At 35.1% G+C, this 14,476-nt stretch overlaps 1 protein-coding gene across 3 annotated transcripts in view; it reads right to left on the bottom strand.

Moving 5' to 3' along the window:
- Window positions 1-1,077: 1,077 nt before the first annotated feature.
- TMEM260 (transmembrane protein 260) overlaps window positions 1,078-14,476 on the bottom strand; it is an 87,797-nt gene continuing 74,398 nt past the window's right edge. For all 3 annotated transcript variants that reach the window (XM_027842837.1, XM_027842839.1, XM_027842838.1), the window contains exons 11-16: window positions 12,316-12,487; window positions 10,973-11,121; window positions 9,276-9,452; window positions 7,876-7,929; window positions 6,522-6,612; window positions 1,078-3,367 (exon numbers count right to left, since the gene is read on the bottom strand). In XM_027842837.1, the coding sequence (XP_027698638.1) occupies window positions 3,113-3,367; window positions 6,522-6,612; window positions 7,876-7,929; window positions 9,276-9,452; window positions 10,973-11,121; window positions 12,316-12,487 (898 nt within the window). In that variant the 3' untranslated portion in view covers window positions 1,078-3,112. The remainder of the gene's footprint in view (window positions 3,368-6,521; window positions 6,613-7,875; window positions 7,930-9,275; window positions 9,453-10,972; window positions 11,122-12,315; window positions 12,488-14,476) is intronic.

Raw genomic sequence — 14,476 nt, 5'->3', positions numbered from 1 at the left:
ATATAATATTTTTCTTACCAGGAATAAATGAATATGAGCATCAACATTCTCTATTTTTCAATTAAAAATATCACTGATAGTGTAGTGTTTTGTCTAAAAGGGCACAAGGGCTCCCTGGCTTAAACGTACCCTTAAAAAAAAAAAAAGGAAGGCAAAGTAAGCAATATTCTAAGAGTTCACAGGCAACGTCAACAACTACCAAGACTTAATGGCAGCTGATACTTGGAACTAAGAGTTTCATGCAGCAGAGTAGTAATGGAGGGGCAGAGTAGGCAGTACACAGCAGATTGAACTGTTGCCCCAGTGATTTGGGAGATAATATGGGAAGCTGCAACCCCCTCCTCTGTCTGCCATGCAGTCTTATCATGACAGCCTCACTCTGAAGGCAGCAGGACAGTGGAGCATACTGACAGTATGTCTGACTTTCCTGTGCTCCTAAGGCCAAAGTGCAGGCAGAAGTTGGCATTGTGGGGTTTCTATAGCCTTGCCAACCCATTCTGCTCCCAGGATGCTGTTCAGAAAATGTTGGCCAAAATCTCACAAAAGGAAGTCACCTTCCCTCACTTTTCTGCAATGCATGGGATAGTACACTATAGGGAAGTCTCTTTTGTCAGATTTCATAGTGTTAAAGATATAGTGACAGAGAAAAGACAAATCAGGAAAAACAAAAGCAATTTGCCCAACTTTACAAGATGGTATGGAGCTCTTCCAAGTACTAGAACTGGGAATGAAGCCTAGCATTCCTAAATCTCATACCCATTACACAGTCACCTTTTAATTTTATATGCCAATGGTGTTAAATCATTGAAGCACATCTACTTTTTATCATCTCATTTTATAAAAGTCCTTTCTTTCCCTTTGCTACATATCTACTCATCAGATGTTGTAGATAGATTTAAGTACAATTATAAGATCAAATATCAAAGGCATATGGAAATGTATCCAAAAAAATAGCAAGACACTCAAAAATATGGCCTTCATTTACCATTCCTTACAGTGTAAACAGGAAACATTCTTTTATACACATGCATCAAATATACACATCTTCTTCACATTCAAGCCAATAATGACAATGAGTTCCTGGAAAACAAATTTTAAAATTGTATTTATTTCCGCTTTAAAAAGTGTAAATTGTAATCACATACATAATTTCTTTCAAGTGGATAAACTTAGACAATTTATCAATGCTTCCTTAAATTTTTATACTACACTGAACTCCAACTGGTTTTTGTTTTAGGGTAAACCAGATTTTGGGTTCCTCCCTGTGGAGAAGTTACTTTCAAGTCAGTGAAAGTTCTTGGCCCATGATTAAAAGTCTTTGCCAATTAGTACTCAACAACTTCAATTCATTTTTTTCTGGTTCAAGATGAGTAGGAGCCTAATAGGGCTGTGATAAAAGGGCAAAAGGCACTGAGAGCCAAAAGCGGATTAATGAGCTCCTCCATTTATTTGTCTTCCTAACAGCTGAACTGTTACAACTATTGACACTCTTCAAAAGGTTCTGCTCTGAACCCTATCCAGGCTCTGCAGGCTCCAATGGACATCTTCAAATCCACAGAATGGAGGGGCAAGAGCTTCCCCTGTGTGATGCCAAAACCAACAAAGCCCCATGGATCAGGTAATGAAACTTCAGCTTTTCCCCCTTTGAGATTTATTTACTGGCAGCTGACAAGGGGGCAAATTCAGCTCGAATTGTGCAGTCAAGGCCCTGTCAAGCCTTTAGAGGCACCCTTGTCTTGAAGCACCTTCATGACTGGCATTTCACTCAAAAGCCCTCGGCACTGGTCCTTAACAGCTTATGACATCACAAAGGACACTCCAGACAGATGCCTACATGGCATCCTGCAGCATTTTAAAAGAGAATTAGTGGTTTTAATTATGGTCGTAGTATGAAAGGGAACCATGCAAGCTCCACAGGAGACCTTTGATCAGACCCTTCTGCTAGTACAATGCCACGGAACTGTGACTATTCCTAGTAAGGGGCCTTTTCTTGCTGAATGACTCACCAGTGATCTTTGAATGCAGACAAGCTTCTAGCCCTCCCTCTTCATTAGTGAGCATTTCTATACAGGGGCCTATATAGTGCTTGGAGTCTAAGAGCTATACAATTGGGGGGGAAAGAATCCCTACCGATTCTGGCCTCTACTTAGGAAGTGCTGAAGGACTCTAAGTGACTTTATTCATTAAAACAGGTTGCTATTAATTAACTGTCATAATAAAATAAAGAACCATTATTTGCATTTCTTAGTACGTTCTCTTTAGTAATATCTATAGAAGATGCTTGTAACACAATTTATATAATCTTTTTTTTTTTTTTTTGCAGTTTTGGCAGCGTAAGTTTAACTAATTATTAGGACTATCTGGCAAGTCTGAAAGTACAAACAGAGATAAAACACAAATATTAAAAGAATTAGGAAAATGGGAAAGTGTTTAAATGCCAAGCAATTCATGCAACTGAGACAAGTGAACACCAAATCAGCTTTTCTTGTTTGAAAATCTGAAAGCACCACCTAAGATGAGACAATAGCAACTGGACTTTTATCAGAGTATCATCAGACTGGGATTTAGCCCAGAGCTACAGAAGTTCTGTGCAAACAACCAGGTGATTTGAGAAAAAAAGAAAGGAAAAAATGTTGCATGCTGACTCTTATTTCTGTTCAAAATTTGCTGGCAAGAAATAGAAAAGTCTTAGGATTTCTTTTTAAATATGTAAACTTGTCAAGTTGGCCATGGGAAACAAGGTTCCTGAGTTCTAAATGAATAAGTTTAAGGATATGAAAATAGGGAGAATGTTAATTCTACCTTAGATTCCTATAAGACATAGAATAATTTTCTGCATGATAATTTTAACAAGATTTTCCAGCAATTTTCTCTGAAATTCTCATTTCTGATAACACAGAACAATTTTCCATGTGGTCCCACCCACATCACTAAAAGACACAGGGAACATTTCCGCATCTTAAGACAGGTTACCACATTACTGCTTTCGTTATTTCTAGAAACTATCGTTGGCATTTCTGCTTCCTTAAAAATATCTTTTTTAGGAATGGAAAGAAAAGTTGGATAGTTCTCAGGTCGAGATGGCAGGCACGTTCTTTCACATGCTGCTGCTTCAGGCTCTTCTGGTCTTTCTTAGTCCCTGCAGTTCCCTTCTGAGGTGCCTCAGAGCCTCTAAAATGTCAGCCCGCTGCGGATCATCCTGCACTTTCTCCACATAGAGGTGGAAATGTTTGATAGTCTCAGATAACAGGAATTCAGGATTCACATCGATTTCATGAAAACGAAGCATTCTTTCACACGCAATGGCATAGTTCTTGTGCCAATTTGCTGGATGTTTCTTTTGTAGATATACAATTTCCTTATATAGCTGAAAAAAAGTGCGTATTTAATATTTCATTGCATGAGAAACAATTCTTAAACTTAAAAGAAACCCAGAAAGCATAGATAGCATACATATCAACAAAGTCAAGAAACCAATAAAATCTAATGCTTGCTGCATGATGCAGAAAATGTGAAGATGTTACTGTAATTGTCACAGTTAACAGGTGGCAAATATGTTTCATATAAAACTGCTTCTGGGCTTTTTGGGATACTGCTAGGGGAAATCTAAGGCACACTGTGTTAGAACAGAATGCTCATCCTCCAGAAGGATGTTCTGGGAAAGGGATTTAGCTGTAATTCATGGAAAGCTATTTACTCAACAGGCAGAAAGGTTGGAAACTCTAAATTTAGCTGTTAAGAGGAAAAAATATCCTTTACAGTTGGTTTATTTTTTAAAAGTGGGTTTTTTCTAAAAAAAGCATATTCCCATATTAGCTTTCAACAAACTCACAATTTTAATATTGTCTTTAGGTACAACATTCAAATTTGTGTCTTTAAAGCAATAAGTTTACATTTTTTTAAAATTCAGGTTGACACTATCTTCTAATTCTGAGTTATTTGCCCTTCAAGTACTCAGATTTTGAGCACCAGAGATATTATGTCTACTGAGAGGTACAACAGATCTCACATAATTGGGTTTTCCAGAGGAAACCGAAGAAAGGCACAACTAAAATCTAACAAACAAATGTCAGATAGAAATCTGCAAAAAACCATACTTGCTTGCCTAGTGATTTCATAACCTAAACAGGGCCTCCATGTAAATATTTACATTTACCAAGAGCCTGAACTTATCATTAAACTGGCTAAAATATAAAGCAAAAACTTTTGCCAGGGGGAAGGTGTTATTTTTGCATAGGGCAACATTCACAGAATTACTGGGATGGAAGGGACCCTAACAGATTATTACATTCACTCACCCTAAGCCAAACCAGACCAACTAGGGACCTTCTAACTCCAGAAAAACATCTATAATCCACCTTTGACAAGTTATTCTAATGTTTAACATTAGAACTGAAGGTTGACTGAAGGTTTGTTTCTCACAACTAACTTAAATCCTTAGTTCTGCAGTTTAAGCTAATTTCTTCTAGTTTTCAGTCAGTGGAAGAGAGAATGGTCACTATACACATTCCTTTACATAAAGACCATTATTTTGTAAACTTTTAGCTTCTTTTTTCTAGGTGAAATAATCAAAGCTCTTCTATCCTTTTATTATAGGTTTTTTTTTCTCTAAACATTTAGTTACCTTTGCTACTCTTCCATGAACTTTCTCCAAGTTAAAAAAATTCACCAACTGCCCAAGAGAATGAAGAACTCAAGTTCTACATGCCATGATCTCTGTTGCACCATCACACCATATTATTCTTTTAAACTATGTTTTGTTGCTAATTCATAATTTGCTTTTCTTCTGAGATTCAGTGAAATTTATCTTCCACATTATGTGATGCCAGTCATTTCTCATCTTGTATCTGAAAAGGTTTTTTTTTCCTAAGCGTGTTATTATATATTCTGCTACTTCTGACATTTCAATATAGCAAAGTACTCTGAATTTGAATCCAAGTTTCTAAGATGCTGATAATTTCTATTTCTATTCCCTACCATGGTTTGTCATGGTTTGAACTTAACAAACATGACTTCTATCGCTTATCACCTTTTCATCTGGGTCATTGTAAATAATTATGCTATCCTTTATATATAATGTTGCTGCTACTGATCCATCATCAATAAGACATTTGTTCTGAATGATCTTCCCAGTAGCAGTGATAGGTGTGGTGTATACTGAAACATTCACATTATTTTGTCTAGTATTGTGACCCAAGAACAGACAGACAGGAATATACACACAGTTATAAAAAACAAATCTGACTGGTCCAAAGAAGTATCAAACACATGATCAGAGTTTCAATAATACGCTAACCAAACACGTTAGCTAGCCATTAGTCATATTACTAACATGATTAACAGTGGGTCTAAGACAGTTCTGCCTCTTGTTTTTCACAGAAACATAAAATATGAGATGAAGGGGATCTCATAAATCACCTAGTCTTTTTATAGATGGAAGTTCAGAGGGATTAACTGGCTTATCTAACAACTAACTAGTAATACACTCCTTCAACAAGGATTTATTAAATGTTGATCGTCTATGTTCCAAACACTAGGCTGGGCAGTGGGGATACAAAGGCAAAAATTAAACAATCCCTATCCTCAAGTAGCTTGTGATCTGGCAAAGATGAAACCAGAACATAGTGTGGCTGCTGGGGTAAAAAAAGGACTTAAAATTAAAAGACTGATGACCTTTACACATATCACCTGGGGGGGGTGGGAAACTCAACCATTCCATGAGGTTTACTGACTTTCAGACCAACATACTTGTCACTGCTTCATGGTACATCACATAATTACATGTGAGCTTGATAATGAACCACTGCTTACAATTGCGCAGTGTAATCCTTCAATTGGTGGTAAGAAGTCAAAAGAACAAATTCTCTTCTTGATCTGAATACCTGACCATATATCCTAGCTGAGTAGATTCACAGTTGTTCTTATAGGAAATAGGTAATACCTCAACCTTCCACAAATCTAGTTCTGGGAATCCCTATTGTCAAGATATCTTCTTTTCCTATAGGGCAGGTCCCTAGACCACTTAAGCTAGGAAAGTCTAGATCCAGATTTCTATGGTTCAGCAAAAAGGCCCTTAAAAAATACTGTAGCTACAGCAAGCTTCTCCTCTGTCCTCCCTACTCCAATCACAAAGAGCTTGGCCTAGTGTTAGTATTGTCATGTCTCCTGGGGCATCAGTTAGCCCAACTTTAGGAATACAGCTAGAAATAAAGCTACTACCACTGTTTTGCATCTTAAAAAATGCTAATTAATTTCATATTCACAGTCAATAGTATATAAGTCAAGATAAATAAGACAAGGAGGAAATTAACATTTGTTTGGTAGGACTTGTTCTTGACAAATTCACTTAATGCCTAAAAATTGATTTGTAAAATAATATATTTGAGTATTTGTCCATATATCTGTTAAACTTGCCACTCTACAAAGGCAAGAGAGGATGAAGAGAAAAGAATAAATTATTCCATATAAGTCCCCCAGACTACCACTCCCAAACCAAAAATATGTTTTATAAAATAACATACATTATATGCACGAGCATAAAGTTGTACTTTCATATTTGTTGGCACATTAGCAGCTTCTGCAAGGTTAAAGATAAAGAATGCTGTTTTCATCCTAGAAAAAAAAAGTATGTGTAAATAAAATCATGGTATTAATTACTTAACTAAATATAGTCCATTTCACATTCAAAAATAAATCTGAAAAATATCCTACAGGCAATGAATGCATAAACCATATTTTCTGTGTACTACTATTAATGCTTTCATTATTATGGAAGTTTAAGTTAAAATGCTAGCTAAGAAAATCAAACTGACCATTAGAAACGATTTCTTCTTCCAAATAAATTGTACTCCATACAAGAAGTAGAATGAGAGGGAATACTTGTCAGTTAATCAACATGTTTTGGAAGCATTCATCATAACTGCTACCTAGTTCTTCAAATATTAAACTTAGTTCTCCAAGGGTGCGCATACACTTCTTATACATTAAATCTTCCAAATCACATACAACACACAAATCAATACAAATAATGCTCTGCATACTCATTTTGCTTAGCTCTCCTTGAAGTTTAATTCATTAAGTTACAAAGCAGGACTAAATAATTAAACACACGATATACCTTTGCCCCCTTGTGCCCCTATTATTAGACTGATAACTTGTAAAGATATTCAATTCAGAAAAAAAAATTATTAAATGAGTAAAAACAAAGGAAAATGAGAGAAAAGGTGCAATTGTCAGGACTCGACAAATGACTGAATGTAGGGGATAAGGGAAGAGAACTGAGTCAAAGATAACTCCCAAGATTCAAGTATGGAAGACTGAGAGGATAGTGATGCCTTCAAGACGGGCATCACTATTCCAAGATGGGAGGAGGTTTAAAAAAGATGAATTCGGGTTTTTTTTTTCTTTTTCTTTTTTCTTTTTCTTGTTTTGCATTTTGGTGAGGCAATAGGGGTTAAGTGACTTGCCCTGGGTCACAAAGCTAGTAAGTGTTAAATGTCTGAATTTGGATTTGAACTCAGGTCCTCCTGACTTCAAGGCCGGTGCTCTGTCGACTGTGCCATCTGAAATCAGTTTTTAAAAATAAGCATCATTACTACTATGTTTCAGTTGCCACAGAGTATTGAGCGATATAAAACCTCCTACTGACATGCAGGGAAAATTGAAATAGAGAGAGACTAAGTGGAATTCAATGCTATACAATATGTCTGAAAGGCAGTTAAGAGTATATTCAAAAAATTCTGCCTTATGTGCTCTATTAATTAAACAAAGTTTTGCCACCCACTATTATCATCCAGGAAGAAAAGTACCATCAGCCACTTCTCTATATTATTCAAAATACACTAAAATCATTAGTACATACAAACACAGAATCACCTTGCTTGCCACATCTCTTCATTAGCTACAGCTTCCCAAGAAGATGGGTCAAACCTATAATTAGAATAAAATAATTTGTTTCTGGCAGTTACATTAAAGGTTAATGGTGTATTGTGTCTATGACACAGTGCCCCAGTACAACAAACTAGATTATACATTAAAATACAGTTATAGAGGATCAGGTGCTTTTCACACCTATGGCCAGGAAGAAGTTTTTAACCAATAAAAGAACAGAACAATCACAAAAGATAAAATAAATAATTTTGATCATATGAAACTGAAAACTTTTTCAGAAATAAAAATCAAAGCAGCAAAGATGAGAGAAACTTTTAATTGGGAAGTAATTTTTGCATCAAGTGCTTCTAATAAGGGTCTGATGTTCAAGATATAGAAAGAATTAAAACAAACATACAAAACCAAGAGCCATTTCTCCATGGATAAGTGGTCAAATAATAGGAACAAACAGTTTTCAAAAGAAAAATGGCAAACTATTAACAACCATCTGAAAGCCTGCTCCAAATCATTAATCAGAGAAGTGCAAATCAAAACAACCCTGAAGTATCACCTCATACCCAGAAAACTGGCTAAGGTGACAAAAGATGGAAATAGTCAATATAATAGGGGTTTTGGGAAAAGAGAAGCTGTAAATTGGTCTACCATTTTGAAAAACAACTTGGAATTATGCTAACAAACTGACTAAAATGTTTGTGCCCTTTGATCCACAATTTCCATTGCTAGGAATATACCTTTCTGTCAAAGTCAGAAAGAAAGGTCCCATACATAAACAAATGCTCCAGCTGCTGCTATTGTTCCATGCTCTAGACTGCACCATCAGAGAGAGGATCCAAGCCACCTCGTGCTGCACTCTTTTGGGACCATGTGTTGTCATTTTCATCCCAATCATTTTTTGCCCTAACATTCCTACTACTGTTCTTGCTCTGCCCTCCAAAGTGAAATGCTACAGATTATGCCGAAGAGCAGGGAATATCTGTATATCCTGTATTCCCTGGGACAAATACCCACATCATTATCCTGCTTCTTGTATAATTCTTGTTGGGGCAGCTAGGCACATCAGTTTCTGGGCTATCTTCTAGATTACTGATGGTCTTCATGAAGACAAAGCAGTCATCATACAGAGGCGGACGGTAAAAATGGAGTTTCTAGGTCTCCAAGCTTCTAAATTGGTCAACTAATAGAGGCCAACCTGGATACTTCATTTCAGACTGAACTGGAAATGCAGAAGTCTAAAGGTAAAGATTGATTGAATGGGCCCTTCTGTCCCTATGTGACATAGATACAAGTTTTATGTTGATTGAATGGAAAATACAAGATATGACAACACTTAAGGTTATTTCAGGCATATAAAACAACCACCTAAACAAAATGTAAATTGTTCATACCTCCCATATTCTTCAGTCCAGTTATACATATTTCTAGTAAGCTTAATCCATTCCTCAGGGTTGAATACAATCTCTGAAGAAACCAATTTGTCACAAGAACCCCATGGCCAAAGTGAATAGTTCTCTTTCCAAGTTGGGTCACCTTCATGAAGTCCTATGCAAACAAATGTTTCTTTGCTATTGAAAGCAAAACAAATGGGATTTATTTTTAAGTTAAGCTCCAGGATCTAAATGTTAGATTTATACTACTCATAGCACAGTGCATTGTTACTCATAACATCTGTAAACAATTCAGTTTCATTTAGACTTTCTAAAAAAAAAACTTGGAAAAAATAAGGGAAAAGTATGTCTGCCAATGTTATAATACCTGTCATGGAAACAAAGAATCTTAAGAGAAAAATGTTTATGTTACCTATCCCTTCACATGTATCTTTGGATATTAAATTTTCATTTCATAGACAGCAATATGATACCAGATTAGGCTGGAAAAAATAAATTGGGAGACAGAACATGCAAAATTTCTAGTAATAAGTTAAAAAACTTAATTCTAGAAACCTTATTATTTAGTGCTTCTTCAACAATTATGGGGTGTGTTGCTTGGTTTGGCCAAAATGTTTTTTGCACTAATTTTTAGAGGTTGACCATAGCTGTTTTTAAGCTAGGTTCTACAGAAATAAACTTTTAAAAATGCTAGTTTAATCCAATATTTATTGGATCATGATTTTCTAGCAAAACTTTTGATATAAAATCATTCAAAGATATAATAGCAATATATTTGCTGTAGTTCCTTTTAGTTCCTAATCTAAGAACAAAAGATAGCAACCATTGCCTAAATTTGATACTGTCATGGTTCCTGATCTTTAAAACTAGAAAATATTAAACACTACTCTTATAGAACATTTATTCCTTGCAGATGTTCATTTAATACCTTTTGTTCTCATCAATATTATTAATTAGCTATTATTGATAATAATTACTACAAAGTTTTATTAAGGTTTTGAGTATCCAAAACACTGCATCACTTTGCTTTCATCTACTTTACTCTGAAAACTGCAAGGGATTCCTTTACAGAAAAGACATGCTTAAGTAAATCAACAGTCCACTTAAGTTTCCACATCCAGGTACAGACAAAATTCAGTCTTCCAAAAAAAGGACAAACATACAATACCATTGATCTTAGTTAGCAAAAACTATATGCCTAGAAGTATGGGGATTGACAACTCTCATAATTTCTTTCAGCTAGTACAACTGTAGGTGTTTCTTAAGTCATAAAAATGCTTCATCTTATTTTTAAAAATCTTGGGCTATTTTTGTGTGGTGATTATTCCTGGAAAACATTTGCTTTACATCAAAAAGGTGGCCATGGTGTTCATCAATGGGAAACTAATTGTTTGCTATCCACCCGCAAAGATTTCAAGTAGGCAGGCACATCTCTAATTTCCCTGAATTGTGCTAAGATCTCATATGCCATTCTTGCTAATCTGTCTTTATTTTTACTTCACTTGGAAAAATAACATTTATTTCTGCCTACCCTTATTTCTGCATAGATATTCAATTTAATTACAAAGATAATCTCACCAGTGACGGGGAAATCGGTGTAGAAAATTGTTCTTTTGGATGAGGCACAGCTGCTACATAAACAATTTTTGAAAAGCTTAAAGATTTTAGAAAAGCTATTACATGAAAAGAATGCTTACTGTTTATTTACTTTGAGGAAATGATAAAGATTAAACATGACCATTCCACTAGGTAATATTCCTTCCACAGGATTCCACCGGTTCCCAGGAAAGTAGATACCTGGTAAATGCTTAGCCATCTTAGGTAAATACCACTCATAAGTCAACATCTGCCAGAAAAATCAAAATAACTTCACACTTAATTTCACGTTTCTAAAAAGAAATCAAATGAACAAACACAATTTATAGACTATAAAAATGGAACTGCATAAAATTCATTTGTTCACACTGAAAGGTCTAGGGAGACACAAGTAAGAATATAATAGTCTTCATGTTTCTACTGACCTAAGTTGAGTTTTATGTCTTCACTAATACTGATAATGATCATACTATCTAGTATATTCCTAAAGAATAATCTGGGAAGTTCATATTGCCAGGATAAAACCACAGACTGGAACTCAGGTTGGCCTGAACCCAAACAAGACAGGTGGAAAAAATTTTTAAATGTACATATCTTTGCAAAATCATATGAAAGTATAATATCTTCTAAAAATGGTCATGAATCTTCATTCATTCAGTTAAGTACTTATCCTGCTCAACTCTTAATGAGGCACCTTAAAAATAAGAACAATTTCTTTTTTCCAATCCTAACAGTACCTCTCATAACACCAATATCTACTTCTTTATGTCCATGTTATCTCTCTCTTCTCTAGGGCACGGGCAGTTTCATTTCATTTTTGTAACCCCAGTGCCTGGCACACAGTACGAGCTTAATACATGCCTGCTGATGAATTGATAGAAGAGTTAAGCATTCTTATCCTTGTGTCTACTAGTTAAAAATATTTTCAGGTTCACAAAATTATTTTAATGGAATAAGAAATTTTCACAAGTCTTCCCCAAGAAAAACGAGTGACAAACTCATAAATTCTACAGTAACATAATTTTAATTTTTAGTGAAATTTTTATTTGCTGACAAAATTATCTCTTGTAGGATCATCATAATTTCTTTTAATCCCTAAGCTTGTGAGCAATGCTTGTTTGCACGGTTCAGATATCACTACTTACAATAAATGTTTTAAAAATAAACTTGCTTATACATTGAAAATTTTTCATGGTTTATACTATGTCATCCTAGGATTTTATTATAAATCTAAAATTAAGCTCATCAATTCTTAATACCTTCAGGATAAGCAGGAAGGAAATCTTATTAACCTGTTTGAATGGTCAAAAGAACCAGAGGAATATGAAGTCACATTCTGATTATTACTTTGGTCATGAAAATTATATCTTCACAAAAATAAAACCTGTGTGAATTTTTAAAAATTAAAATTATAATATACTTAGTATATTTTTAGCATACTTACTTCCTGATCCACCAATGAAACATCAGGCCTCAGACCCTCACAGTAATGCAAATAACGAAGAGAATTCCCTGGCAAATCTCCTCTGAGTAAGATGATTGCATCATGAGGCATAGAGAACAGAAGGTTCTTTGCAAATTTATCAATGACGTAGTTAGTGCTTTGGTCACAAATGCTAAATAAAAAGGACAAAATGTCTTTTAAAATATTCTTTACTACAGTTATAACATGACACTCACTTCCCCTTTCTCTATATAATCCACATAAAGTATTCTAACATTAATCATCCAATGTGGAGATGATATCCAAATTTAGAATAATACCATTTGAAAAGATGGAGAGGAAGGGACCAAGTTCTGTGATTAAAAAGAGTCTACTGCTTCATCTTTGAAGGTATATTAACTCTTTGAAAGCAAGAGAATGGGTTAATTCCTAAGAGACGGCAACATTGATTAAAATAAGGTTTCCAATTACATTTGGAATTTTGGATAGTTCTACATAATTCCCATTTATTTCACAGGGAATGTTCAAAATTAAAATGAAATTTCCTTATTCTTTTTAATTAAAAATTCGATATCCCTATGAACTCTTCCCCCAAATGGCAAATCTGAACAGTTCCTTGAACCATAAGCTCCCTTCATTCCCCTTTCTCAACTGTTCAGGAAGAGACCAAAGGGAATAGAGTCTAATAAAGAGAAAGATAAGAAGTAATGAGCATAGACTTTATTTTGCCTTTATTAATATGGTAAGTATTTGCAGTTGCACATAACAGCAATATGACTCTTTAATCATGAAGTCAACTTTCCTAGAACTTGAAAAATTGGCATGAATTCTGAAAGCTTTCTATGAAAACAACAACAAAAAAAGGATGAGTTGAAGCACTGCCAAAAAATGGAGCAAATGAATCCTTACTTGTAATTAATACTCATTTCATTACACTTAATAAGAAATATAGCATTTAATTTTCATCCTTTAAAATAACTAATGAATAACCAGTGTAGTGCTATAAAGCAAACAAATACATCTGTAAACAAAACCATATTTCTAGTTAATTGCTGTTTTGATAAAGCATCTACGGTTTCCATTTTAAATCCCCACACATTTTTGATACTTTATGCAAAGGCTGGCCTATCTCTTACTCCAAAGCAGATTTCAAGAACTATAAAGGAATGCCTTGTCATAGATATCACACCTTTCCAGCTGTCTTGGTTCCTGCCCTATCTAAACATCCTGGCCTTTAAAGTTCTTCGTGACCTGGCCCTTTCCTACCTTTTAGCTTTCTTACATTTTATTCCTTTCTATATACTTTACAATCCTGCCACATTGGCCTACTTACAGCTCCTTAAACACAATACTCACCTCTCATTTCTACACCTTTTTACTGGCTGTCTGGAATGTTCTTCATCCTCACCTCTGCCTCCTGGCTTTCTTGACATCCTTCAAGACTCAGCTCAAATCCTAACTTTTCTACAGGAAGCTTTTCTTAGTTTTCTCCCTCCCTCTAAGCTGCTAATGCCTTCCTCTTTCACATTACCTTTATGCCACAATGTATGTATCTTATATGTACCTAATTATTATATGTTGTCTCTGCCATAAGACTGTACAATTAATCAATCAATAAACATTTATTAAGAGCCTATTATAGGCCAGGCATTGTGCTAAGAACTAGGGATATAAAAAGAAGCAAAAGACAGTCCCTGCCCTCAAGGAGGCAGGGACCATGTTTTTCTTTCTTTATATACCCAGCACTTAGCACAATGCCTAGCACATATAAGTGCTTTATAAATAGATGCTTGTTGATTGACCAAAGATATAAAATACAATAGCTAAAATCCTAATATTTGCATAGTTCCTTAGCTGAAGAGTGGTAACACGATTCAGTAAAAAAGGTCACTGGACCTGGCTTGGGATGCTGGCTCTCCCACTTACGACCCGCGTGACGTTGGGGCAAATCATTTTGAACTCTGTAGAATTCGGTTTCTTTGTCTGTTAATGGGAGTGGGTTGGACTTGATAACCTTTAAGATCCCTTCCAGTTCTAAATTTATGATCCTATAAGCCTATGAAGACACTTCAGAAATGTTATTGATTAAATAATTAATATACCACTACAGAGTAAGAGAAGGAAAAGCATTACTGTACATATGTAGAAGATGAGTAGGCTG

The sequence above is a fragment of the Vombatus ursinus genome, unplaced genomic scaffold (assembly GCF_900497805.2).
Source record: "Vombatus ursinus unplaced genomic scaffold, bare-nosed wombat genome assembly UNPS02014893.1, whole genome shotgun sequence".
In the NCBI taxonomy this organism is placed as follows: Eukaryota; Metazoa; Chordata; class Mammalia; order Diprotodontia; family Vombatidae; genus Vombatus; species Vombatus ursinus.
Note: the sequence above shows the minus strand (reverse complement) of the source record. Positions and strands in the feature narration are given on the sequence as shown.